This window comes from Abramis brama (assembly GCF_963993115.1).
Source record: "Abramis brama genome assembly, chromosome: 14".
Taxonomy (NCBI): domain Eukaryota; kingdom Metazoa; phylum Chordata; class Actinopteri; order Cypriniformes; family Leuciscidae; genus Abramis; species Abramis brama.
In genome coordinates, this window is record NC_139976.1 from 19,245,011 (window position 1) to 19,272,036 (window position 27,026).

At 36.8% G+C, this 27,026-nt stretch overlaps 3 protein-coding genes and 2 long non-coding RNA genes across 5 annotated transcripts; 4 read left to right on the forward strand and 1 right to left on the reverse strand.

The window, feature by feature from the left end:
* Window positions 1-1,618: 1,618 nt before the first annotated feature.
* On the forward strand, window positions 1,619-5,263 carry minpp1b (multiple inositol-polyphosphate phosphatase 1b). Its single transcript, XM_084135225.1, has 5 exons — window positions 1,619-2,389; window positions 2,949-3,143; window positions 3,255-3,352; window positions 3,567-3,697; window positions 3,820-5,263. The coding sequence occupies exons 1-5, from the start codon at window positions 1,816-1,818 to the stop codon at window positions 4,196-4,198; spliced, it is 1,377 nt and encodes a 458-aa protein (XP_083991351.1). The 5' UTR covers window positions 1,619-1,815; the 3' UTR covers window positions 4,199-5,263.
* Window positions 5,264-6,029: 766 nt separating this feature from the next.
* On the forward strand, window positions 6,030-6,418 carry LOC311096625. Its single transcript, XR_014609065.1, has 3 exons — window positions 6,030-6,137; window positions 6,226-6,293; window positions 6,375-6,418. It is a non-coding gene; the product is annotated as an uncharacterized lncRNA (long non-coding RNA).
* Window positions 6,419-7,226: 808 nt separating this feature from the next.
* Window positions 7,227-8,384, forward strand: LOC311095902. The gene is made up of 3 exons (XR_014608919.1): window positions 7,227-7,327; window positions 7,545-7,668; window positions 8,022-8,384. It is a non-coding gene; the product is annotated as an uncharacterized lncRNA (long non-coding RNA).
* A 1,644-nt stretch (window positions 8,385-10,028) lies between these two features.
* papss2b (3'-phosphoadenosine 5'-phosphosulfate synthase 2b) lies at window positions 10,029-19,630 on the forward strand. Its single transcript, XM_084135559.1, has 12 exons — window positions 10,029-10,205; window positions 11,383-11,497; window positions 11,701-11,936; window positions 12,035-12,173; window positions 12,686-12,804; window positions 13,667-13,780; window positions 14,080-14,191; window positions 15,199-15,404; window positions 15,493-15,628; window positions 15,709-15,977; window positions 16,111-16,340; window positions 18,692-19,630. The coding sequence occupies exons 1-12, from the start codon at window positions 10,179-10,181 to the stop codon at window positions 18,831-18,833; spliced, it is 1,845 nt and encodes a 614-aa protein (XP_083991685.1). The 5' UTR covers window positions 10,029-10,178; the 3' UTR covers window positions 18,834-19,630.
* On the reverse strand, window positions 19,458-24,754 carry atad1b (ATPase family AAA domain containing 1b). The gene is made up of 10 exons (XM_084135564.1): window positions 24,572-24,754; window positions 23,418-23,605; window positions 23,134-23,232; window positions 22,899-23,019; window positions 22,608-22,808; window positions 22,251-22,357; window positions 22,058-22,147; window positions 21,881-21,931; window positions 21,679-21,803; window positions 19,458-20,701 (listed from the first exon to the last, which is right to left on the reverse strand). The coding sequence occupies exons 2-10, from the start codon at window positions 23,589-23,591 to the stop codon at window positions 20,581-20,583; spliced, it is 1,089 nt and encodes a 362-aa protein (XP_083991690.1). The 5' UTR covers window positions 23,592-23,605; window positions 24,572-24,754; the 3' UTR covers window positions 19,458-20,580.
* Window positions 24,755-27,026: the final 2,272 nt, after the last annotated feature.

Consider the following 27,026-nt stretch of genomic DNA (forward strand, 5'->3'; position numbering starts at 1 on the left):
TGTCCCCTCCCTCTCTTCCTTTCTGCTCTGGCAGGCCTCAAAACATCAAGCCATGTGTAACTTTCTCAACAGTAACAGAGTCAAATTACCACTGCAGGTTCATCATAATTTCTTCATTCAACACGGAAGAAAATGATTGCAACTTCAACACCGCATAGATTCACGGAACCATCACAACTTTTTTCCTGAGACTGCATCCAGACGCTTGTTCAACGGCTAAGGCATTGCAAGTAAACTACCTCATGTCTCAAAGCACATAACATTACAATAATAATGAACATAACTTAAAGAGCACTGACCTGTACCACCTGACTGCTGCAGTCTCATTTCGGCATTGATAGTATTGCCACTGAAACGCATAAATTCAAGTCACAAACCACTCCTATGTCATAGGTTTCCATCTCTTCCAAATAACAATAGTTATGACGTGAACACAGCTGCATAAGCTTGTTGTTTCGGTTTCATTCAAGGTGTAATGGTGACATTAAATCTAAACCACCATGGGTGCTTAAATTTGATGTATATTTGTATATATCTCATATTAAAAAAAATAAAAAAATAAAAAATCAGTTTAACCTCTTGATGACAACATAGGCTAGTATTTATATGATGCACATCTGGAAATCTTCTACTGCAGTGAACAGATGTATAGCTCTCTGATAATCCATAAATATAATCACTTGGAATGAAGAAATGAAGAAAGCTCATGTTCACAGCAGTCATGACCAAGTTTACAGGTGTGATGTTGAATCCATTCTCATTGGAGGACAAGAACGCTGTGCAGAGGGTGGTGAAAGCAGCTCAAAAGATAATAGGCACACATGTTAGGACATAATAGGACATTTATTCTAAAAATGTTTCAGAAAAATTGGAAACATCAGAAGGCCTCTAGTCACCCTACACAATCACTTTTCTCATCTCTGCCCACTGGATTCTGGAAAGCGTGTATAGGGTCCATCAGCACATGTACATCAAGATTCAAAGACGGCTTCTAACCCAATGCCTTAAGACGGCTCAATCATATTGTTCTTTCTGACATATAAATCTATGACTCCTTCACGCTCTTTAAACTTAACCAGTCATATCTCATCTTGAATGTATAACTTACAGTCTGCATTCAGTAGGCTAGGCCTACTGTTCTACCTCAAGAAGCCATTCATTTAGCCTATGTTACTTCTAAATTTTAATCCTACGTTTAATTACATAACTTATTTTATACACAACTTATACATTCATGAACATACAGCACTGCACACACTTTATACATAAGCAGCTGCCTTTATGTGGTTTTGTTAGTCAATTGTCTGTGATTTATGTTTGCACTGTTTGTTAATTTTTGCTTGTTGTTGTCTTTATCTGCAAGAATTTCCAAGGATTTAATTGTAGCCTATGCCATACCCTGTAAATATGACTAAAAAAACTTTGGCTTTTGATTATATTTTTAAGTAAAAAGATATTTGTGGTTGCATCAGTTAAACTACATTAAAGTGATGCACAACACCGCCATCTAGTGTAGCACAAGACACTTTTTTTAATGAAATCTTTTAAAACATATAATAGTTCCCAAATGTTGCATTGCACTCATTTTGAAATTAAACAATTATTACATGCTTTCCTCATATTATCAGTTGTGTATTATTTACCTAGATCTGCTGTGTTTTGACCCGGAAGGTTTTGTATCTCGTTTTTGAGGCTGGCTTCACATGTAGTGCGCGTCATCATAGTCGGCAGGGCGTATGGTGATTTTACTCATTGAAATGCACAGGTGAGCAGGCTACGGGTATTTTCGGTGGAATAGTTATCACACATCCAGAAATGAAAAGAACTTATTTCCTCATTAACTTTCTCATCACTTCTTTGAGCGTGATGGTTGGTTTGTCATTATCTAAACTCGCCAGGCCAACGATACCGGCGATAGCACATTACTTTGGGACAAAAGGCAGGTACGAGGAAGTGAATCCACATCTATTAGATGACATTTTATTTGTAAACAGATCGCTGCTGGTTCCCTCCTCTCCAGATTGCCGTGCCATTCATATGGTGTCGGTGATACGTCATGGGACACGCTATCCAACCACAAAAAATGTGAAAAAGATTGCGCAACTGTTTAATCTGGTCGTGTCTGACGCGTCGGGTTCAGCGTCTTGGCTTAATAACATTAAAACATGGAAGATGTGGTACACTGAAGACATGGACGGCAGACTGGTGGATAAAGGGCGAGATGACCACAGGCATTTGGCGATGAGACTGGCACAGTCATTCCCCACCTTGATTTCTGAGGATCTCCTCCGCGCAGACAGCATTGAGTTCATCACCAGCTCCAAGCACCGCTGTATTGATAGTGTTAAAGCTTTCCAAGAGGGTCTGCACAGACTCTGGGATGTTCAGGGTAGGCTTAATGTCCCTTCCTTCTTTACTAGCTGTTTTGTTGGCTTCTTAAACATTGTTCGTGAAAAGTTCATCCAGAAATGAAAATTCTCTTATCACCCTCATATCATTCCAAACCTGCATGCCTTTCTTTCTTCTGTGGAACACACAATATTTTTTAAAACGTTAGTAACTAAACCGTTTTGGCGACCATTGACTTCAATTTTTTCAATTCTTTTATGTCCCACAGAAGAAAGAAAATCACAGTATCTTCGTTTCTGTTCCGAAGATGAACGAAGGTCTTATGGGTTTGGAACAACATGAGGCTGAGTAATTATGACAGAATTTTCATTTTTGGGTGAACTAACCCTTTAACTACAGCACCTTTAGGCCAAACAGCTGGCATTTAAAGACACTGAAACACATCCTCAGCACATCTGCCATAAAGTGTCTGTTGTTATCTGTGCATACTAAACAACTCTCCACCAGCTGTGGTTGATGATCCTGCAAGCTTTATTGTTGAAGCAGTGGTCCTTGGTCATTCAACTGTTATTCAACTAACCATACTTCTTGTTTTATAGATATGGATTACAAACACTATGTGGATGATTCACTCATGAGATTCTTTGATCATTGTGAGAGATTTGTTGAAGGTGTTGAGAACAATAAAACAGCTTTGAAGGAGGTAGAACGCTTTAAATCTTCGGCAGAAATGGATGCAGTACGGATGAAAATATCCAACCGCCTTCAGATTCCATACAATCAAATCACCCCAGGTAATTTTGCTTTTTATCTTACTGTTCACGGAAGTTGCTTAATGTTAATCTGTAGACTAAAATAGTCAATAACAAGAACCTTCCTAATATTGATTTAAATTTTCTCCCAAGATATGGCAGAGGCAGTTTTCTTTTTGTGCTCCTATGAGTTTGCCATCAAGTCGGAGAACTCTCCATGGTGCGATCTGCTGGATGAGTCTGACGCTCAAGTACGTATGTTGGTTGGAAATTGAAAACTTCCATTTTCAGTGGATTTAATGAATGTTATTAGGATTCAAAGTGTAATTCCATGTCAGCTGTGGTGTTTGTGGGGTCGTAGAATGTCTAGGAATTACGTACGGTAATCAGTGCCCTGATTCACTGTTTCACAACTGGATTTACCTTGGCGACCAAATGCATGTTTCTCTTTTGGCCTCTTGTTAGGTCCTGGAGTATAAAAGTGACCTGAAACAGTACTGGAAGAGGGGATACGGACATGACATCAACCGTAAATCCAGCTGCCCTCTCTTTCATGATATTTTCAAGCGTCTTGATAAGGCTGCTAATGACTACAGGTAAGGAGATTAAGATGTGGACCCGTTCTCAGTCAGTTGTGGTGTATTTGTCCACTTACAATACTCCATAAAACATGCTAAAGATGTTTATGTGTTAACTTGTGTCTCCTGTAATCTGACAGATTTGGAAAGGTAAAAAAGACTGCCACCATCCAGGTTGGTCATGGTGAGACCCTGCTGCCTCTGCTGTCTCTGTTGGCCTTTTTCAAGGATGAAAACCCTCTAACTGCAGAGAATTTTTCTTCGCAGCACAATCGCATGTTCCGCTCCGGGCAGATTGTACCTTATGCTGCGAACTTAGTCTTTGTCCTGTATGAATGTAGTGATGGATTTAGAGTACAGTTGTTTCTCAATGAGAAGCCCATGACTTTTCCCAGCATGAATCATTCGGCTCCACTGTATGAAACAGTCAGAAAGCATTACTCAAAGCTCCTTCATGGCTGTGATTTTAATAAGGAATGTGATGTGCCTCAGTCAAACCTCAGGAACACTGAATTGTGAGTCAGGTTATTAAATAGTGGATTACAGGGATCAATTACTGTGCACTTGCAATGACTGTATCTTCACTTTTGATTCTATTATTATTTTCATACTGTGGTTGGAAATCCAAATATTTATTATACATGCTACCAAATTACCAAGGGGTGTACATTTGTGCTTTAAGAATGATTTCTGTGTTCTTTCTTGTTTTATTTGCCAAAGTACTAAAGAAATGCAGTGCCAAATAATTTGTAATTTTGTAATTTTTTTTTATTTTAATAAAACGGTTAGGTTTTTATAAAAGTCATTCCGGCTATCAGGTTAGATCAAATCTTGAAAATGGGTTGCCAAAAAAAAAAAAAAAAGGATTCTGAAATTGGATTCCAGTCTTGGTTTTGATCTGGATCAAACCTTCAATATGTGTTGTTAACTTTTTATCAGGATTATCCTGATTCCAGGGTCCAGTTGTTCAGAAAGTTTAATCCGGATCAGAATTATCCCATTTATTGCTATCCAGGATCAGGTAATCCATTTTACTTTTGTCACGGTTTTTAAAAGCTTGCAATGAGCAACAAAAACAAACAAATATACATGCAATAAGGGATGCAATTAATGGAAACTACTTTTGACTGGTTCAACTCTGATCATTGTGCCAATGTAGTTTATATAAAGCTTACAATTATACTATTTTTGTTTGATATTGATTGCTGTTTTGTGGATTATTTTATGGTGCCAAAATCTCTTTTAAAGTACTGAAAGGCTTAATAGGTATCCTAATGTCTACTTCTACTTCATTGCTGTAACAGTTACATTAATCAAGGGTAAAATAAAAGATATAAATAAAAATAAATAAAAAATCAAAGTTATTCCAATCTTATAAAAGGTTTTGAACAACGCATACTGATTGTTTGATCCAAACCAAAAAAACAAGATTGGATTTTGTGATCTAATCTGATTTCAGAATCCTTTGAACTCATTTTCAAGATTTGATCCAATCCGATAAACGAAATCTGATCGGATTACTTTTGAACAACTGGGCCCAGCAGAAGGGTGGATTTCAGGAGCAAAAGAAATAAAACTTTTTTTAAAAAACATTTGTTTTGCACATGATTTGTTTAACCATGACTTTGTCTGACCAGCAAAAATACAACCAAACTGCTTCACAACATCCCATAAAACCTTGAAATTGTGATATTCCCTGTAGTCTCTTATTCATCAAGACAAACATTCCATGAAACCCCACAATCATCTAAAAATACAATAAAAATAACAGAAATGAATAAATTATTAAATAAAAAAAGTAATAAGTAATCAAATGATAAACTACATAAATGATTATTATAAATGATAACATGAAATGAAACAAAACAATTGTGCTCTCTTGAAGCTACACACAGTTTGCTACTGAAACAGATCCTCCGATTCCTCAGCTATATCCATAAAGCCTTTCAATACATTGAAGTAAAACTACACTGTAACTGGTTTCTGTAATTTGAACAGTATTTTACTGTAATATGTACAGTAAGATACTGTCAAATATGTATACAGTATGTTACTGTAAACAGCAAAGGATTATGGGAAAATATATGGTCACTACTGTAATTCTTCCCTACTGTAAATCAATTTACAGTAGTGAACTTGCCCGCGAAAAACTGACCAATGGCAAGAGAGATTTCTTTTCAAGTGTTTTTTTGACGGATTGAAGTGGCAGTTAATGCACGGACAAAAGATCATGTAACTCGCCAAAAAGGTTAGTATATTATTTTTATTTTATGTAAAACAAACATTTTCAAATGTTTTTACTTATGTTAACAGCAAACTAACATGATTTATCGTTTTGTTTTCATCTGAATGGTTTTAGTGCCTTTTTTCCCTGACTGTCCCATCAGAATGGTTTTGGTGCCTTACTGCCTTTTTTCCTGACAGTTCGGCGGGTCTGTCACGGTGATAATATTAACTGGTGAGTAAGTTAAGTCCACCTATAGTAGCCGAAATATTCTTTAGTTAAAACGATAAAAATAATGTTTGTGTGTTCCTCTGCCTCTTAGCTCATCAGGCGGGCGGAGTCGTCGGTTAACGTTAATCGCAGCGAACTAACGTGAAATACGTTACTAAGGTAAAGTGAGCTAGACGAAACCCTTGTTTAAGTGCGGTTTTTAAACAATATTTTCACGTACATGCTTTGATTTATTTTCAGGTTTGTGATCTGGATAATGTCATCTGCAATATGCAACGATGGAGGTGTGTTAAGCTTTTTCATTGCCGTCATTATGAATAATAGTGATAACATCAACTGGTAACATTAGGTTAACTTAACCTAAATTAGCCTAAATAAACTTATTAAACAGAGAAGCATAATAACTTTGGTATGTTCTGTCTCCTCTTTCACAACTTAATTAGTTTGGCAGATGTAGGCTACAACGCAAATACTGAGTAAAACTAAGTTAAAGGGATAGTACACCTTAAACAGAAAATTATGTATGTCATCATTTACTCGCCCACAAGGTGTTCTAAACCTGCATGAAGTTCTTTCTTCTGAACATAAAATAAGATATTTTGAAGAATGTTGGTAATGAAATAGTTGCTGGTCCCCATGGACTTCTAGGCCTATATGTCAATGGGGCCCAGTAACTGTTTGGTTACTCATGTTCTTTAAAATATCTTTTGTATACAGCACAATAAATAAATTAATAAAGGTTATGAACAAGTTGAGGGTGAGTAAATGGTGACAGAATTTTGAGTAAACTAACCCTTTATCCAACACCATTGTTAATTTCATCTTTTGTTTTATTTTCAAGTTTGTGGGCTGAATTATGTCGTCTGCAATGTCGGAGGTGTATTTTGGAGTCGTTTTTTTTTTTTGTGATTGCCTTCGTAACGGTGATAACATCTACAGGTGAGTAAGATGACATCAACTAAATTAGCTGAAGTATGCATTAGTTAAGCAGGCAAACATAATATAACTGCCGATGAAACCAACGGAAGGGGAGAAAACAGTGGTTAAAGTGCTTTTAAACAATCATCCATCAGTTTCTGTTCTTTATTTTGAATTTGCAGCAGCCATTCCCTCCGGACTGTACATCACTGCTGATGCTCTCCACTAATGCACAGAACGGGTTGATGTTGGAGGAGGAAGAGGAGGAGGAAAGGGTTAGCAATATAACATTATCAATATATCAAAGTTTTGCTAACTAATATTTTTAATGTTGTTTAATTGATTAAAAACTATAAACACCATACAACATCATTATCTTACCTCATCTTCACCCCACATGTTATTGTTGTTAGTAATAAGTTCTGTTATTGTATTTTAGTTTTTTCTGTAAACTATAACACTAAAAGGCTGCTGTGACTTTGTTTGTTTCAGGAGAGTCTGTTCTCTAAGCAAAAACATGGATGCTGGCAGTGAAGGGCAGAATCATCATCCAGTTACAACAGCTAACAGACTCTTCTTCAGCATTAGCTGTCTATTTTGTCGAATGCAGAATTAGGTAAACCTAATATATATATATATATATATATATTTTTTTTTTTACATTACATTTACATGCTTGCATTTGGAAGACACTTTTATCCAAAGCAACTTACATTGTATTTAAGTTTAATTTAAGTTATCCATTCCCTGGAAATATAAGCTACAGGAATGTATTGAAAAAGAATGAAGCTTTAATGATTTTAATGTAATGGATTATGAGGTAATACCATCCCTGTAGGTGCATTCAGAATCAGACGTAGTGCTTTTATTAATATCAAAGTACATGCAGCATCAAGTTTGAGAGTTAGGGAAAATTCTGCCAACACCGGTCTGAAAAAATAATATATTTTCCCCTGCTTGTGCTTGCAGGTTCATTCTGAGAATCAACCCTGATGCCACCAAACACCAAAGGCACAGATCAGATGGAAATCTGGAAAGGTCCAAAGAAAAGCATCAGCCTGAAACCCTCAGTGTTTCAGAGAGCTTGTCAACTTTGACTGGCAAAATTACTGAAATGTAACAACACAAACTGACTTTGACTGTATTTTATTATTTTAAGGCCTGTTTTGCTTTTCAGTGTGTGTACCTTTTTGCCATGCTACAGATACAAATGGTCCCCAGGAGATTTTGGTGATGTTGCCTTTTTTTTCTTCAGCTAGTGGCTCCTAAAGGTCAAGATTTGTAATTTGTACTTCTAAAACAAAATGTTCAACGATTAAAAAGAATATTATAAGGACAAATGTTCGTGAGTTATTGTGATATTTGGTAGGTGGGGTAAACATACATTAAAAAATTCAAATAAAAAAATTAAAATGATGAAAATTAAAAAAAATTAAACTCAATACTAATACTGTAAATGAAAATACGGTAATAATACTGTAAATGCAAGTACAGTAAATAGTACAGTATACTGTAAGTGAAAATACAGAACTAATACTGTAAAAAAACATTACAGTAAATTACTGGCATCCAGCTGCCGGTAAGTTACTGTAAAATTTACAGCAACCACTGTAAAGAGGTTGCTGTAAATTTTACAGTAACTTACCGGCATTATAATTATAATTTATATAAAATTAAATTAAATTATAATTATGATTTAAATTATAATTATTTTGTCCTCATAAAATAAACCCTCAAACAGCTCAATGTCAAACAAAAGCAATATATTAATTTTAACTGTCAATAATTATCATATGTTAATTATGAAGACAATCATCAAATGCATGTTTGTTTTCTATTATTTATTTGTTGTGGGACAGATGAGGGATCTGACTGTTTAAAAAAAATTTTTTTTAAATGGACGGGGATGTTTGTATTCTTTTCATTATGCTGCTATACAGTGACCCAAGCACTGGCTATTCTACCGGTAGTTCTTCATCAAAACCAGCACAAAACCAGCACAAAAGTAAGATGGATTACCTGATCCTAGGTTCCATTTTTTTTAAACAAAAAACTAAAAGTAAAAATACATTTTAAAAAGAGAGAGAGAAAGATTTAACATGATTATAACCACACAAACCTGTGGAGTTCATGCTGCTCCAGTGCTGCTCTCAGTAAAAAAAAAAAAAAAGGACAACCCAAATACTAAGACATTCTGAATTTCACTCAAATTGTTATGCTGACAATTTAATTTGTAATTAATTAAATGGTATTATATTAGTATCTAATTAAAAATATGCAAAATAGCATTTGCACTTGTCAACTCAAACTTTGTAAACACACTGAAAGGGGGTTTTCTCGAAAATAAATTTTGGTAACACTTTACAATAAGTTATTTTCATTAGTTAACATTAGTTAATGTATTACCTAACATGAATTAACAATGTTATTAATAGAAATACAGTCATTCATTGTTTGTTCATGTTGACAGTGCATTAGCCTTACTAATGTTAACAAGCACAACTTTTGTTTTTTAATAATGTACTAGTAAATGTTGAAATTAACATTAATTTAGCTTAATGAATGCTGTATGTCTTGTTCATTCTTAATTCATGTTAACTAAAGTAGTTAACTAATGTATTGTAAACTAATGAAACCATATTGTAAAGTGTTATCGACATTTCTTTAAATGTGGTTAATGTGGTGCAATGTTTTTTGTTTGTTTTGTTTGTTTGTTTTAAATAATGTTTGTTATTGTTATTAAAGTTTTTCTTTTATTTTTAGTGGGTCCATGTGGGTTGGCTGAGATTGAGATGGAAGTTGTCAACCCCAGATCAGAGCAGCAGTAATAATTCAATAATGTTTATATCTTAATGTATCTGTGTTGTCTTACTCTTTGTGTGCTGTGAGAGAGATGTTGAGTAGTAACCGAGAATCAATGCAGTCAGTGTGTGTAGTCGTGATGGTGACGTGAGCAGCGCACGCTGATGAGTGGGAGGATTTCAGGAAGAACGCTGAGTGCTACGTGTCCAGTTTATCCTGACTTCCACTAACTTCACTTTCTTTTATTCTGTTTTAGTCCCTAAACTGCCTAAAGGGTCACATTTATTTAGAAAGCTCTGACCAGCGTGTTCGCGTTGTGACATCATGTCTGGGTTGAAAAAACAGAGAACGGTACGTTTGCTGAAGTTCAGCCTTTTTCTTTCTTTTGTTTCTTTCTCGCTAATCTTTTAAAAGTTGCTTCGATAAGAACTACGAAATTTCATCAGACTTTAAAAACATAGAAGTATTTTGCATTACTAGTATTGGTTTTAAAAAAACAAACAGTTTATTTTGAAAGGCTTGAGGCTACATTCACACAAATTAATTGTTTCTCGACTGGTCCGTGTAACTTCGGGAACTTGGATAAATGGAGTGACAGTCACTTAAAATAACAGAGTGTTTGCTTTCGGAAGGATATTGAAAATATTTGGTGATGTGGCAGGATGTTATGATTCAGGTTTATTCTTTTCATCAACTTGTCTTGATTTGACATTGGTTTTAAATTCATTTGAATGGCTGATGTTTAGTGTTTTTTTTGTTAGGGTTCACGTCTTTTAAACTAGAATGTCTGTCTTTGTTTTACGTGAAGTGTTTTCTGGTTCTGCAATAGGCTATAACCACAAATCCCATGGAAGATTAATGTTATTAATGTCAGATTTTGCATATCCTCAGTCAAAGGGACACTGTGTACCAATGGGAATTAACAAACCCCAGGGTTACTTGCATCAAGCTGGGATTTCTTGTGTATCCAAAGAGCTAAGAGAGAGAGAGAGAGAGATGGCTCTGATCCAACTGGCCACCTCTCCATGGTCCTGCATGAATGGCCCTTTTTGTTTCTTCATTTCTCTTTCCGAAGCCACTCCCTCCTCAGTCCTGAAGTTTGAAGTTAAAATGTAATAATATAAGTTAAAATTAAAGGGACCGCTTGTTCAAAAATAAACATTATTTCATCATTTACTTGCACTCATGTTGTTCCAAACCTGTATGTCTTTCTGCTGTGGAACATATAAGAAAATATTTTGAAGAATATTGGTAACCAAACAGTTTTGGTGACCATTGACAAAAAACATTGATCTATTTCTCAAAATATTTTCTTTTAGGTTTGTAATGGCATAAAGGTGAGTAAATGATGACAGAATTTGTATTTTGGGTTTACTATCCCTACAAACACTTTTGTGAATCTGACCCATTGTCCCTATAGAAACACTGTCGTTATCAGTAAAGATGGAAATGGTGCTTTAGGCTCAGATTTGCAAATTGTTCTCAGTCTTACTTTTCACATCATGTATATCGTGTATATCCACTTTAGGACATGCAGAGAGCAACCAATGTTGTTTATCAGGCTCACCATGTGAGTAGAAGCAAGCGTGGCCAAGTGGTTGGGACCAGAGCTGGATTTCGTGGATGTACTGTTTGGCTGACAGGTGGGAATTTCTCTTGTGAGACTTCCAGGAGAAAATTAGATGGATCAAATTAAAAGAATAGTTCACTCAAAAATGAAAATTCATCATTAACTCCCCCTCATGTTCAGACCTGTATGACTTCCTTTCTTCTATGGAACAGAGATGTTAGGTTGAATGATCTCAGTCACTATTCACATAAAATATTTTAAATTTTTTCACTATAGGGTTGTCTGGTGCTGGAAAGACTACAATTGGATTTGCTTTGGAGGAATATCTAGTTTCCCATGCCATTCCTTGCTATTCGCTCGACGGTGACAACATTCGACATGGCTTGAATAAGAACTTGGGCTTCACAGCCACAGACAGAGAAGAGAACATTCGACGTATTGCTGAGGTCGCCAAACTGTTTGCGGATGCCGGACTGGTTTGCATCACTAGTTTCATTTCTCCATTTACAAAGGTTTGGTGATGTCAGAGGTTCCCAAATTTTATGACATTTTTTAATAATTTCTGCAACAGGATGCATTAAGAGGATGATTTTACGTGTGCTCACAACAGGATCGAAACGATGCCAGGAAGATTCATGAAAATGCAGGTCTGCCATTCTTTGAGGTGTTTATAAATGCCTCACTGGAGGTGTGTGAGAGCAGAGATGTCAAAGGACTTTATAAAAAGGCCCGTGCTGGAGAGATTAAAGGTATTTTGAAGATTATTCAGGAAAAATAAATATATAAATGCATGGTTTATAGCTGTCTCGTCATATTTATCTTGGATAGAAGAGAATATTTTAACATTGAAAACATCACACAGTAAAAAACAATTTTTGGACTGAAAGAGATAGTTCACCCAAAAATGAAAATTCTATCATCATTTACAAACCTGTAAGGAATTTTTTTCTTCTGCTGAACACAAAAGAAGAATGTCTGTAACTGAACAGTTGATGGACCTCATTGACTTCCATAATATTTTTTTTCTATACTATGGAAGTCAATGGGGCAAACATCAAATGTTTGGTTGCCCTTATTCTTCAACATATCATCTTTTGTGTTCAGCATACAGGTTTGGAACTACTTGAGGGTGAGTAAATGATGACAGAATTTTCTTTTTGGGTGAACTATAACTTTATTAATTCAGAGCAATCATTTGCCAATAATGTGATTAAATTGAGAGTATCTAGAAAATGTTTCAACTACATTTTGCTTCACGTAGGTTTTACAGGAATAGACTCTGACTATGAGAAACCTGAAGCCCCTGAGCTCGTGTTGAAGACTGGAGAGCTCACTGTCAATGACTGCATTCATCAGCTAGTGGATCTCTTGAAGGAACAGGTGGGTCAGTCTTTCATTTCTGGTCATTAAATAGATAATGGGCCCTATCGGTTCAGCGAAAAGAGGAGGCGTGTTCCGGCGCAAACGTTCCCTGGTGCTATTTTGCAGTTTCAGAAAACAATTTCGCCACAGACCAGGAAAAACCTAGTCTAAAGTCAGTGGCATGTTATTCAGATGCTATTTTAAGGGCGCATGCTTGGCCATAATGTAGCGTGTGCACAACGTGCATACACTTTGCTTCTCTCATCTACACAGACGCAGGCAGAAGGTCCCATTTTTGCAAACCATACATAATTACAAGGACAAATATTACCACACAAGGGAAATCGTTGTGGTGCCCATGACGATGTGAACAAAATAGGCATAAATCTAGCTTACACATTTACACCCAAATTATTATACGCCTGTTTAACCGAAGCTAATTTGGGTGGGTTTCTCCCATCCCCATACAATGTCACTTCTCTGTGTTTTACGGCCATGACGAGAACGTCGGTCTCCTTGGCTGTGAACCGCTCCTGGCGTGCGCCTGGCAAATCCGCTGTTATAATAGCAAGCCGCCATGGAACAAGGGTGCCTGCTTTTAAAGGGAATGTGAGATGACGCTCTGATTGGTTTATTTCACGTTACGCCTAAACCACACCTATGAGTAATGTAGCTACTTCAGACCAACACATTTTAGATTTGCATCGAGGTCCGCCCACAAAGTTACTTGCGTTTCGCGTTTGATACTTGCGTTTCAGATCGTTAAAATAGGGCCCAATGTGTTTTGTCCGTTGTCCCTTTCTTTGCGCCAGCTGACAGACTGTCAGTATTCTCTTGAGAGACGTTAAAACACCACTGACCAGATGATTTGTTCTCACAGGATATTGTGCCCACTGGTGTGACAGAGGAAGTGAATGAGCTCTTTGTTCCTGAAAACAAGCTGGACCTGGTGCTGAGTGATGCCAATATACTCCCCACTGTAACCATCACGGAGGTAATGCAACCCTTCATGAACACACACATGCCCTACTACTGCTGTGGAAATCAACTGCCCTGCTTGTTACACCACAGGCATTTCCTCACAGTTCAGTTAACTGAGAGCTTTTCACTGTAACTTGGTGTTTGGAAACCCAAATCTACTTCATAATTTACGTTCTGCAAGAGCTACTGAAATAACTACTGTAGAAAAATATGAACTGTCGTAATTCATAGTTGTTATTTTGTGGCAAACTGTCGTTCTTGTCATGAGATAAAATGAAAGTGCTGTTTGTGTGTTTCTCGTTGGTCTTGTAGCTGGATTTGCAGTGGGTGCAGGTTCTGGCTGAGGGGTGGGCGACTCCACTGAGGGGATTCATGAGGGAGAGAGAATTCCTGCAAGTCTTGCACTTTGGAACTTTGCTTGATGGTAAAGACATTTTCATTTTCATCACCCTCAAAAATATATAGTTTTATTGTGTATCTACTGTATTTCAAAGAAAAAAATTAAATTTACATATTACATTTATATATTTACAAGTGTGTGTGTGTGAATATGTAAATTTGTATAATACACACACACACAAATCTGGACACACACATACATACATACTTACATACACTTATTTTTAAGACATTTATAATATTACAAAATATTTCTTTTTTAAATAAATTAGGGCTGTGCAACGATTGATCGCAATTAATCCCATCCAATTTAAAAGTTTGTGTTTACATAATGTACTGTGTATAATTATTTTGTTTATATAAATACACACATATACATGTATATATTTAAGAAATATTTGGATGTATACTAATATATATATATATATATATATATATATATATATATATATATACATATATATATATATATATATATATATATATACATGATAAATATTTTATATATAAATAACACATTTTCTTAAATCTATAAATGCATGTGTGTGTATTTATATATACAAAATAATTATACAATATATTTATAATTATAATATAATTGCCTGTGTTTAACGTTTTGAGACATAAATGCATCACAGTGCAAAATGTTTTTTAGTGACAAATTTGTTTAGGCTATTGAGAATTTGGTTCAGAGAATGGTATTTAGTGTTTTAGCAATTCAGATACTTCATAATACTACTGTTTTTACTGTATTTTTGTTTAAATAAATACAGCCTCAGTGACCATGAGGCTTCTTTCAAAAACAATAAATCTTTCCGATCCCAAACTTTTGAACGGTGCTTTATTTAATATTGAATATTAATTTAATAATAATCTACATCTAATTAGTAATATTTAATAATTTACATTTACCTAGTTATTCAGATTGCATATTTAGTGAATGTAATAATATCCAACATAACATAACATTAAATAATAATAATATTATTGTTAAAAATAAAAATAGTAATATTAATAATCTTTTATGTTTAGGTGGGATCATCAACTTGTCTGTTCCCATTGTGCTGCCCGTATCCAAGGACGACAAGGAGAGGCTGGACGGTTACACTGCTTTTGCCCTGGAGTTCAAAGGTCAAAAAGTGGCAATCATGCGCAACCCTGAGTTTTATGAGCATCGTAAGGAAGAGAGATGCGCAAGGCAGTGGGGGACAACATGCCCGCAACATCCGCACATTAAGGTGAGAGGACACATCTCTGTGACATTGCTTTTAAAACAGTTCCTAATACAGTCAGCCAATCAAATGACACCATTTATGCTTTGCACAGATGATAATGGAGAGTGGTGATTGGCTGGCTGGTGGAGACCTGGAGGTGTTTGAGAGACTTAGGTGGAATGACGGTCTTGACCAGTACCGTCTCACTCCACGGGAACTAAGACAGAAATTTAAAGAAATGAGAGCAGGTAAATGCGAAACATGGATCCTTCCCATAATTATTTGCTAGTGCGACAAAACCCTCTGCAATTGTGTCTTTTCCCCACAGATGCCATTTTTGCATTCCAGCTGCGTAATCCTGTGCACAACGGCCATGCGCTCCTGATGCAGGACACTAAGCGTCGTCTGCTCGAGCGAGGCTACAAGAAGCCCGTGCTGCTTCTGCACCCTCTGGGTGGCTGGACAAAAGATGACGACGTGCCGCTGGACTGGCGCATGAGACAGCATGCTGCTGTGCTAGAGGAAGGAGTCCTGGATCCAGAAAACACAATTGTGGCCATTTTCCCCTCACCCATGATGTATGCTGGGCCTACAGAGGTCAGACTCTAGCTGAACATGTTACACTGAAACAAATAAGAGGCTGTTTAATAAGACCTTTTTTAATACAAATAATTGAAATTGTGAGTCAAGTCAATTCTGAACAGGGCAAAAATTCTGAACGTTCTTATAGGTACAGTGGCATTGTCGGGCCAGGATGATCGCGGGGGCCAACTTTTACATTGTAGGGCGAGATCCAGCAGGTATGCCCCACCCGGAGACAAAGAAGGACCTGTATGAGCCCACACATGGTGGAAAAGTGCTGACCATGGCACCAGGCCTCACCTCTCTTGAGATTATTCCCTTCAGAGTTGCTGCATACAACAGAGTTAAGAAGGCCATGGACTTCTATGACAAGGAAAGGTGCGTACATATTTCATTTTATTATATTATATATTATGGCTGTGAATAGTTTAAATTTGCCATAATAAATATATTTATTCATCGAACCCCCAAATTAATGTAGAATCAAGTTGAAGAATCAAGTATATTTTAAATGTTTAATGCACAGCTTTTTAACTTTAAATATATTGGTATTGAAAGCCATCATTTTTAAAATAATTTTGAAATTCTGTCTGTTCTGTATGTCATTTTTTTAAACTATAATTACAGGACATGATCAATCTTATAACAACTTTAATTTAACCTACAATAATATTTGGTTACACATTGTAATTATACATTTAAGTACTGAGTAATATTAATTAAGAACATTAACTTACTATAGGGTTAGGATTAGGGTTAGTTACATGTATGTACAGTGAGGAAAATAAGTATTTGAACACCCTGCTATTTTGCAAGTTCTCCCACTTGGAAATCATGGAGGGGTCTGAAATTGTCATTGTAGGTGCATGTCCACTGTGAGAGACATAATCTAAAAAAAAAAATCCAGAAATCACAATATATGATTTTTTAACTATTTATTTGTATGATACAGCTGCAAATAAGTATTTGAACACCTGTCTATCAGCTAGAATTCTGACCCTCAAAGACCTGTTAGTCTGCCTTTAAAATGTCCACCTCCACTCCATTTATTATCCTAAATTAGATGCACCTGTTTGAGGTCGTTAGCTGCATAAAGACACCTGTCCACCCCATACAATCAGTAAGAATCCAACTACTAACATGGCCAAGACCAAAGAGCTGTCCAAAGACACTAGAGACAAAATTGTACACCTCCACAAGGCTGGAAAGGGCTACGGGGAAATTGCCAAGCAGCTTGGTGAAAAAAGGTCCACTGTTGGAGCAATCATTAGAAAATGGAAGAAGCTAAACATGACTGTCAATCTCCCTCGGACTGGGGCTCCATGCAAGATCTCACCTCGTGGGGTCTCAATGATCCTAAGAAAGGTGAGAAATCAGCCCAGAACTACACGGGAGGAGCTGGTCAATGACCTGAAAAGAGCTGGGACCACCATTTCCAAGGTTACTGTTGGTAATACACTAAGACGTCATGGTTTGAAATCATGCATGGCACGGAAGGTTCCCCTGCTTAAACCAGCACATGTCAAGGCCCGTCTTAAGTTTGCCAATGACCATTTGGATGATCCAGAGGAGTCATGGGAGAAAGTCATGTGGTCAGATGAGACCAAAATAGAACTTTTTGGTCATAATTCCACTAAACGTGTTTGGAGGAAGAAGAATGATGAGTACCATCCCAAGAACACCATCCCTACTGTGAAGCATGGGGGTGGTAGCATCATGCTTTGGGGGGGTTTTTCTGCACATGGGACAGGGCGACTGCACTGTATTAAGGAGAGGATGACCGGGGCCATGTATTGCAAGATTTTGGGGAACAACCTCCTTCCCTCAGTTAGAGCATTGAAGATGGGTCGAGGCTGGGTCTTCCAACATGACAATGACCCGAAGCACACAGCCAGGATAACCAAGGAGTGGCTCTGTAAGAAGCATATCAAGGTTCTGGCGTGGCCTAGCCAGTCTCCAGACCTAAACCCAATAGAGAATCTTTGGAGGGAGCTCAAACTCCGTGTTTCTCAGCGACAGCCCAGAAACCTGACTGATCTAGAGAAGATCTGTGTGGAGGAGCGGGCCAAAATCCCTCCTGCAGTGTGTGCAAACCTGGTGAAAAACTACAGGAAACGTTTGACCTCTGTAATTGCAAAGGCTACTGTACCAAATATTAACATTGATTTTCTCAGGTGTTCAAATACTTATTTGCAGCTGTATCATAAAAAATAAATAGTTAAAAAATCATACATTGTGATTTCTGGATTTTTTTTTTTTAGATTATGTCTCTCACAGTGGACATGCACCTACGATGACAATTTCAGACCCCTCCATGATTTCTAAGTGGGAGAACTTGCAAAATAGCAGGGTGTTCAAATACTTATTTTCCTCACTGTATGTATGTATGTATGTATGTATGCATAATATACTCTGGATGTATAACATAATATACTATTATAGCAAGTACATGTAACATGTAGCAAAGACACTGTAAAATAAAATGTTACCCAATGATCACATAAACCCATTATAAAGACTGTCGCATTTAGCTTTGTGTTTATTTAAAGTGACATCTAATAATATTCCTCTGTCATGTCGCTTGACTGCTCTCTGTTTCATTCATTTTGAACTTTATTTGTGCAGTATTGTTCATCAGAATAAGTATTAAAATCATTACAGTATCAATATTTATAGACTTGATTTGTATATAAGCTGCAGCTCAAGTCAACAGCTTTTCTGTTTTTCAGACACGGTGAATTTGAGTTCATCTCAGGGACCAAAATGAGGAGCCTTGCCCGCAGCGGAGAGAACCCCCCTGATGGTTTCATGGCACCCAAAGCGTGGAAAGTCCTAGTTGAATACTATAGTTCTCTGCAGAAGGACCAGTGAACACAAGACATACAGTCCAGTTTATAGAAAGGTGCATTATATACTACAATCCTACATTGTAGTGAGATTTTTTTTTAAAATAAATACGTTTATTAGACTCATATGTACCACATTTTTAGATAAATGCTATCTATATTTATCCCCTGCAAATTTCTTTAAAATACAGTATATTTTGTTCCTGAGATCGCCCAGTATAAAAGCATAGATGGATCAAACTACACAGCTACTGCTGTTTCAAATGTGTTATATACATAGTCTGATCAAAGTATGCCTGACAGTAATAGGACCAATATTTTGCCTACCTCAACTGGAATTTTATTCGGATACGTGCCTGTCTCGGCAGTATTTTTTACCAGTGGAGAACGTCTTGTTCTCATTGTATACACAGGTTCTATTTTAATTCTATAACATTCTTTGTAAGAATTTAAAAACATTCCGTACTGGCAGTAGAGTATAACCACAGTATTGTCTTGCACGTCCATCTCTTTGTACTTCCATGTGCCTTAATGTAAAAGTGGCATTACTGTTATATTCCCAAATGAACGAGTTACTGTAAAGAGTGATGTATGAATGTGAAAGATTTGTGCTGAATGCATAAGCATGAAACTCTTGAGGAATCCAATGTGAAGGAACAAGAGCATATTTATTGTCTTGCCATTTTCTTATTGGACCAACCTAAACATATTTATTGTCTTACAGGGAATGTATGGACTTGCGAGATTTACATTTTGTCATTTCTTACAATATTTGATACAATGTGCATCGGGCAGTAATTCCAATAAACGTAATTAAAAGAATACGATGGTCATCCAATTCTTGTACAGTGTAAACAAAACATTTTACATATATTCTGACTTCTAAACGGATTTAAATTGAATAGAGCAATGGACTATTGTGGATTAGGAAACCTAATAACTGAAAAATACTTGTATACAATTGTTCCTTGTATTGCCAGCATTCTAAAATGGTGCATCAATCCATAACCGTTTCTCCAGATGAAAACGGTTTCTCTCCACTTATTAAACTCTCCGTCGCACATTCAAACCCCAAAAATAACAACAGCAGTGGCTTGTCACTTGCCCTAAATATTTGTGCAAGTATATTTAATGTTTCACAAATAAATATTTATACAACTGGCCATCCCACTCTCTTTAATCTGGGCTAAATTTAACACTTAAACATTATATTCAGTGTAAAAGGCCAACAAGTCTATGCGTTTATAATTTAAATCATTCAATCACTGGGGAAAAACAAACAGATGAGAGTTGTTAAAATTGTTACTAAACACACTTTGTTCTTACAGATCAGCTAAATTGTTACATACCATTGATGTAAAAAATAATTATTGCAGGGGAAATTAGATGCCTTATGCATAACTGGAAATAGTCACTACACTGTTGCCCATCTTCATAAAAAACAAACGCCACCCAAACCAAACCTATAAACACAATGGATCTCATTCTTGGAACACAAGCAGAATGAGTTTTATGTAAATCGTTCAATCTGTCATGAACTGTCCCATTGACTCAAATGTGACCATTTACTTAAGAGGTAAGGCTCATTGATTGAATGGCAAAAACAGAATATGGAAATTACAGTGCAAAAAAAAGATGATTAGAGAAAAAAGCCTCCATTCCACCATTAATAAATCCTGAGTTCCCCCTTTTACAAAACATGACATATGCCACAAAAAAAGAAAAACAGACCAAATTTAGTTTCATGTTTTTTTAAAACAGCAGCATCACATTCAGTCCAGTGCTACGTGCATAAATGCCTCTTGCACTCCTGCAGATTTGGACTTCTTCATCTTCTCGATTGCCTTCTGCATGTCTTCCTGCCTGATTGGGCGGATGAAGTCTTCCACTGGACTGTCATGGGATGGAAAAAAATTAATAATAGAGCACCGCAAATGCAAGTTCAGTCAGGGCCACTTTGTCAAGTAAATATAATTTATTAGAATTATAGCATGCAGATAAGTCTTAGCGGTATGGTTCTGTTCTGGGCAAAACTCCCACGCCTGTCCATGCAGCTACGCCTGGACAGAGCGGGGACAGCAGCAAGTCAAACCCCGCTGGGGTACAGAACAAAACCAGTATATGCATTCATGATTACAATTCTCAATTACATGACTTGTGGAAATACAAATACATGATAGAAAATGCTTGCAATGTAGTGAACTGTACGGAAAAACAAAAAGACAGTCAGACTGATTACAGGTTCGGTTGGGTGGAGTTGGGGTTGGAGGAGGGAGTTTGATTGTGAGCAGCGATGCTATGGAGGAAATGCTGAAGGAATGGGAATTTAAATGGTCCGCTGTGATAGAAGTCGAAACTGGAGTGGTACACGTCAGGAACAGCTGGCTGTCAGCTGATGCGAGCTTGGCTGACGTGGCCTGTCTGAACTAACAAGATGCTTGATTTCCATACAGTTTCAAATGTAAATTACTGACTCAAGACATTATGTAAAGGTGACAAGCCTCAAACTTAAGATAAAGATAAAAAAGAGCCTGTTGTGTTCTGTGCATTGTACATGTAGCGTCCGTCTACATTAATCCGGATACGTTTGAAAACTGTGTTTTCATTTCAAAACGTTCTCCGTCCACACTAGCGTTTTCCAAAAGTTGCTCATTCACACTGAAATGTCTGAAAGCACTTAAATCACCTTACTGCGCATAGGTAAACACTTCAAATTTATCCACTTGGGCGAGCATTTTGAAAAAACTTAGTTTTTGTTGACAAAAACGCTGTCTCAGTGTGGACGGATGGCCAAAACAGAGAGAAAAAAATGCGTTTTCAAATGAAAATGTATTAATGTGGACAAGGCCTGAAGCTCTTTGAGTGTTTACCTTTCTTGGTGCACAAAGTCCCGCACACAAAGCAGAGCAGCATCTCGGCACATCTCTCTGAGGTCACTTCCTGAGAAGCCGTCAGTCTTTTTTGCAATTTCACCAAAGTCCACGGCAGACTCCACCTTCAGAAAATGAGAAAATGTTCTTTCAGCATTTGCAACTTTCAATAGCAACAACAGTCCAATTAATAAATACTTACATTTTCATTCTCCAGGATCAGTTTCAATATGTCTTTCCTCTGCTTTATATTCTAAATACATACAAATGACAAATGATAATTTATAAGAATCACTACAGAGTTTAATGATTCAACAGTAAAACTGAACATTTCATTTAAACCATCAAACATATTCTGAGCTAAAATCAGTGAACTTACGGGCTGATTGATGTGGAATCTTGTAGGCATCCTTCGGAGTATAGCAGAATCAAGATCTTGTGGCCGATTGGTGGCTCCCATTATTATGACCTTTGTGAAACACAATCACAACACATCAGATAGAAAAGGAACCTGACGTGGATCTTGAGTCACTGATCAAACCAGTAAACCTCACAAAGATGCGGAATTGTACCTGGCAGTTGTAGTCAGTTTCCAGCCCGTCCCATAAGCTCATGAACTGAGCCTTCATCATGGCAGTGGCCTCATGATCTGAACTTGAGCGATTCCTCAAGAAGGAATCTAAGACATTAAGACAATATAAGTTCATTTAAAAAATGACAAGTATACAGAATCTTCCACTTATTGCCATATTATGTGATTGTAAAGGAGCAACAGGAACCAAGTTAGGTTCAAAAGTAGACTTCTAGTGATTCATAAATGTGCCATTAAGCTAAAGAGATCTAGCTTTAAAAGCATAGCTTAAACTGATAACTACTGGGATGTCAATATTAGGGGTGGATAAAGCATAAAAATCAACATGAGCATTTACCAATCTCATCGATGAAGATAACAGAGGGCTGTAGCTTGATGGCCAGAGAAAACACGGCTGCGGCTAGTTTCTGGGACTCTCCGTACCATTTGTCAGTGAGAGTGGAAGGCTGCAGGTTGATGAAGCGGAATCCAGCCTCTTTGGCGGTTGCTTTGGCTATAAGAGTTTTCCCACAGCCTGGAGGCCCATACAGCAACACACCTGAGAAGATGACAGGCAAACCACCTCAGAATAAAGTGTGGAGTTGAGCTTAGAAACACTTTATAGAAACATTTTCATCCTAGTGCCTGCCTTTGGGAGGTTGAAGAAGTCTGGATCCTTCAAACAGATGTCTCTTCTGGATCGGAAGTATAACGGTGTCTTTCAGTTCAGTTATGACTTCATCCAGACCTGCAATGTCATGCCATGTAATCTGTGGACACACATGATTTGTGTAACTTGCATTCTCTTAACAAAACAAAAGTTGACTGTTTTAGAGACAATTAACTACTGGTAAATAAAGTCAGATGGTGACATCATTCCTCACCTGCATAGTCAACGGATCCACAAGATGAGCTGCAATACTCATCTCATATTCAGAAAGCTTCACATTCTGCACTCCAATCTGCCGCATGAGTTTCTCTGCCTGTGAGGGGGCGACAAAACCTCACATTATTAAACTCCAGCCTTTGGTGATGCTAAGGATTGTCAAAAGTATAAACCTGCACTTAAGTTATACTTAAAACTTGGACCCGCATCTAAACAGCTACATTGCTTTTCTATGTCTGGAAATCACACAAATTTATATTTCCCTGAAATTAAACTGCATACCTGTTTTTGTGCCTCAACTTTCTGTTTTCTTGTTGGATCAATAGCATCAACCATCCACTTTATTGTAAAATAAGTGACGGCACCAAATATTGTGAGGCGGAAGAGTAAACCTATGACCTCATTCCGGCCCAAAGGGCGAGTAATATTGTCTGTCGGAATCTCTTTTAATACCATCTTCTCACATTTACCTGCAAAAGAAAAACAATACAAATAGTATAATTAAAAATCTAGGGGGTTCTAAAAAACAGATTTATTTTACTTTTTACTTATGAACTTTCATCTACAAAAAAAATCATCTACAATAAATTAAGCTGTTCAGATGAAAATATGGGCCTGTCCCAATACTCAAAAGGCTAAAAATATCCCATCATGCATCTCTTTAAGGAACTCGTGTGGCCTGAAATTGTGAGATGTCAAGACTTTTTAGTGTAAGTAAAATTAAATAGATATTACATATAATTTGGCTGTAAAGCACAGTGTGTTTGCACATTGTATTGTAGCAGAACGGCTTTTTATAACTCAATTAGAAACACCATTGTATCTTCTGTTACATAGGGACTTCTAAACAAGACATTTTAAAGTGCAAAGTATAGAAAATCAAAATGTGTAAATAAAGCACTGTAAAAACGCTACTTGCATCTTTACAACACTAAGATGTAGTGTTGTCCCATCGGGAAATCAAAAAAGTTATACACCCACTTGGGGTCTTCACGCCCACTCAAACACTTGGGCCAAATACAGGAAACACATCATTTACGTAACTTAGACGAGGCCAAGTGCAAAGACAGCAAGTGTGGGTATTAGGACAGGCCCTGTGTGATGGCAGAGGCAAAAATCTCATCTCAGTGCTCAAAACATTCAATAAAGTGTTCACACCTTCACTTGGCACGCTTTTGCGCTTAATTACCGCTTCGCTGTTAAAAAAACCCAGCACGTTTTGAAATGGCACGTTCTGTCCGGAGCATGTATTAAATGAACATAGATACACAGTACAGACGCGTCCTATACGCTAAGTAGGCACATTTCTGTCAAATCTCACTTGTTATAATAATAAGATGATGTGTAAGCGCAGTTTACTTTCATTTTCACTGAAGAGCTGATGTTACTGAAATGAGGTTCTTGTGACCTTCCTGCATCTCAAACAGATCACTTACCAGAAGCTTCTTTACTATTGGGTCTTGGAAATAGTTTAAAAATGTAGCTTCCTTTTAATAAAATGATTCATTTACTTCCAGAAATCAGACTTTTTTTTCCCTTTTCTACCACATTTTAGGCTATTTTTCCTCCACCTTCTTCTTCTTCGTCGTCGTCTTCCTCTTCTTCTAAGTTTTAATGGCGTTTGGCAAAGCAGTTTAGGTGCATTACCGCCACCAACTGGATAGGAGTCTGGAGCGCCGTTATTGCCTACTTGCCTGGTTACCAAGTCACCATGTTATCAAAATGGACAATTCTTGTCTTTTTTTTTTTAATGGAATATTACAGTATTTATTATAAACTAGTGCAAAATGCCCGTGCAAAATCAGTTTTTGAGTGTGTTTTTAGTAATTGTTGGTTTGGTGTATTTGAGTGCTCATTGTTACAATTAGGCTACACAGCAAAAGTTCAGTGACATTTTTATTTGTGCATGGTAGAAAGCACAACGTGAACTCCGAGAAAACGCTATGCTTGAGCAAACAGTTTGTGAATAAGCTACTACAAATGATGCCTGTGAAAGAGACTGTGAACGCATTGAATAGGATATGTTTAGTTGGTGAATAGCATTTACACAGTAGCGATAACGTTAAGCGCACCAGAATGAAATATAATATTCAGAAGTAAACAGCATAGCTGACTTACAGATTCAGTTTACATCCACAAATGAATAAGCGTTTTGATTCAGGGAGCAGTGCAAAGTGCCCGTGCAAAATCAGTTTTTGTGAGCTGATCGCCGTCAAAAAAGTTCAGGAGATATTTCTTAGCGATGGCTGATTTCAACAGTTTCAATATGACAAAAAATAACTTTTATATTGATTCAATGGATTCATTGCATTTTGGAAAAAAAAAAAAGTGTCATGAATTTATTGCATTTTTGGGAAAAAATAATCAGTTTTTATAATAAATTTTTGAAAATCAAAATCTGGATTTGAATTTTTTATGTTATTATAACCTGAAGATGCTATGTGAAAGTTTGAAACAGAAAATAGTGGTTTTCATCTTGCCACTTTCTTGGTAAAGAAACACATTTTTACTCAAATTAATCAAAATGGATTTATCACGTTTTGGAACCAAACTATAATATTCAGAAGTAAACAGTGTAGCTGACTGAGTGTTTATGTCAGAATGTTTATTTTTAAACCACAACCTTCTAAAAATGATATATTTAACGATATCTTTTGCATTTCTCATCCAAACAACGTCAAACTTGGCACTGCACTTACTCGTGCCCGTAGCGAGACACCTGTCAAGTTTGAAATCCATCGGACTAACGGTTCGAGAGATATGCGAATAACACACACACACAGACAGACAGACAGACAGACAGACAGACAGACATACAGACAGATGTTTCTGTAATTTATAGATAAATGGTTTATCTGTGCCCTTGTAATTTTTAATCAAAATATCTTGTTGAGGTGAATTCTATTAGCCTAGGTTTGCACCACCTCCGGCAGTCCATGCCTTTAATGATGTCAGAGGCAGAGCTATACTTCAACTTGGTAGCTTTATGCATCCTGTTGGAAAATGTATCCTCATGGTAAAGGGACCAAGGATACACAGAAAATATTGTGTTTCTTTATTAATTACTTTTAATTACTATTACAATTAATTACAACACATTTCTACAATAGTAATTTCTCACTAGAAATGACATCAGAAGAGGAAACCGTTGGTCAAAAATATACATCTACACACAAAATGACCACTTACAGCAAATTTCAGAAGCAATCTTTACTTATTGGAACTCAACTGTCACAGAATGGAAAGCACAGGATTGTGGGATATCAAAGGCAGCGAAAGATCCATTTATGATGCCTTCAAAAATCGATCAGATAAAGGAATAAAACCTTGGAATGCATCTTACGAAGGCAGATTGTTGGCAGATTGAAAATGAAAACTGAATGGCCACGTAGTTGGTTTTTCTTTTATGTTGAAACAAATTTTGTCATGTTTGAAAGGATGGAGGTCGGTTTTATTGTTTTGTTGAGCTAACTTAATACATTTACAGTGGGGAGAACAAGTATTTGATACACTGCCGATTTTGCAGGTTTTCCTACTTGCAAAGCATGTAGAGGTCTGTAATTTTTATCATAGGTACTCTTCAACTGTGAGTGACGGAATCTAAAACAAAAATCCAGAAAATCACATTGTATGATTTTTAAATAATTAATTTGCATTTTATTGCATGACATAAGTATTTGATCACCAACCAACCAGTAAGAATTCCGGCTCTCACAGACCTGTTAGTTTTTCTTTAAGAAGCCCTCCTGTTCTCCACTCATTACCTGTATTAACTGCACCTGTTTGAACTCGTTACCTGTATAAAAGACACCTGTCCACACACTCAATCAAACAGACTCCAACCTCTCCACAATGGCCAAGACCAGAGAGCTGTGTAAGGACATCAGGGAT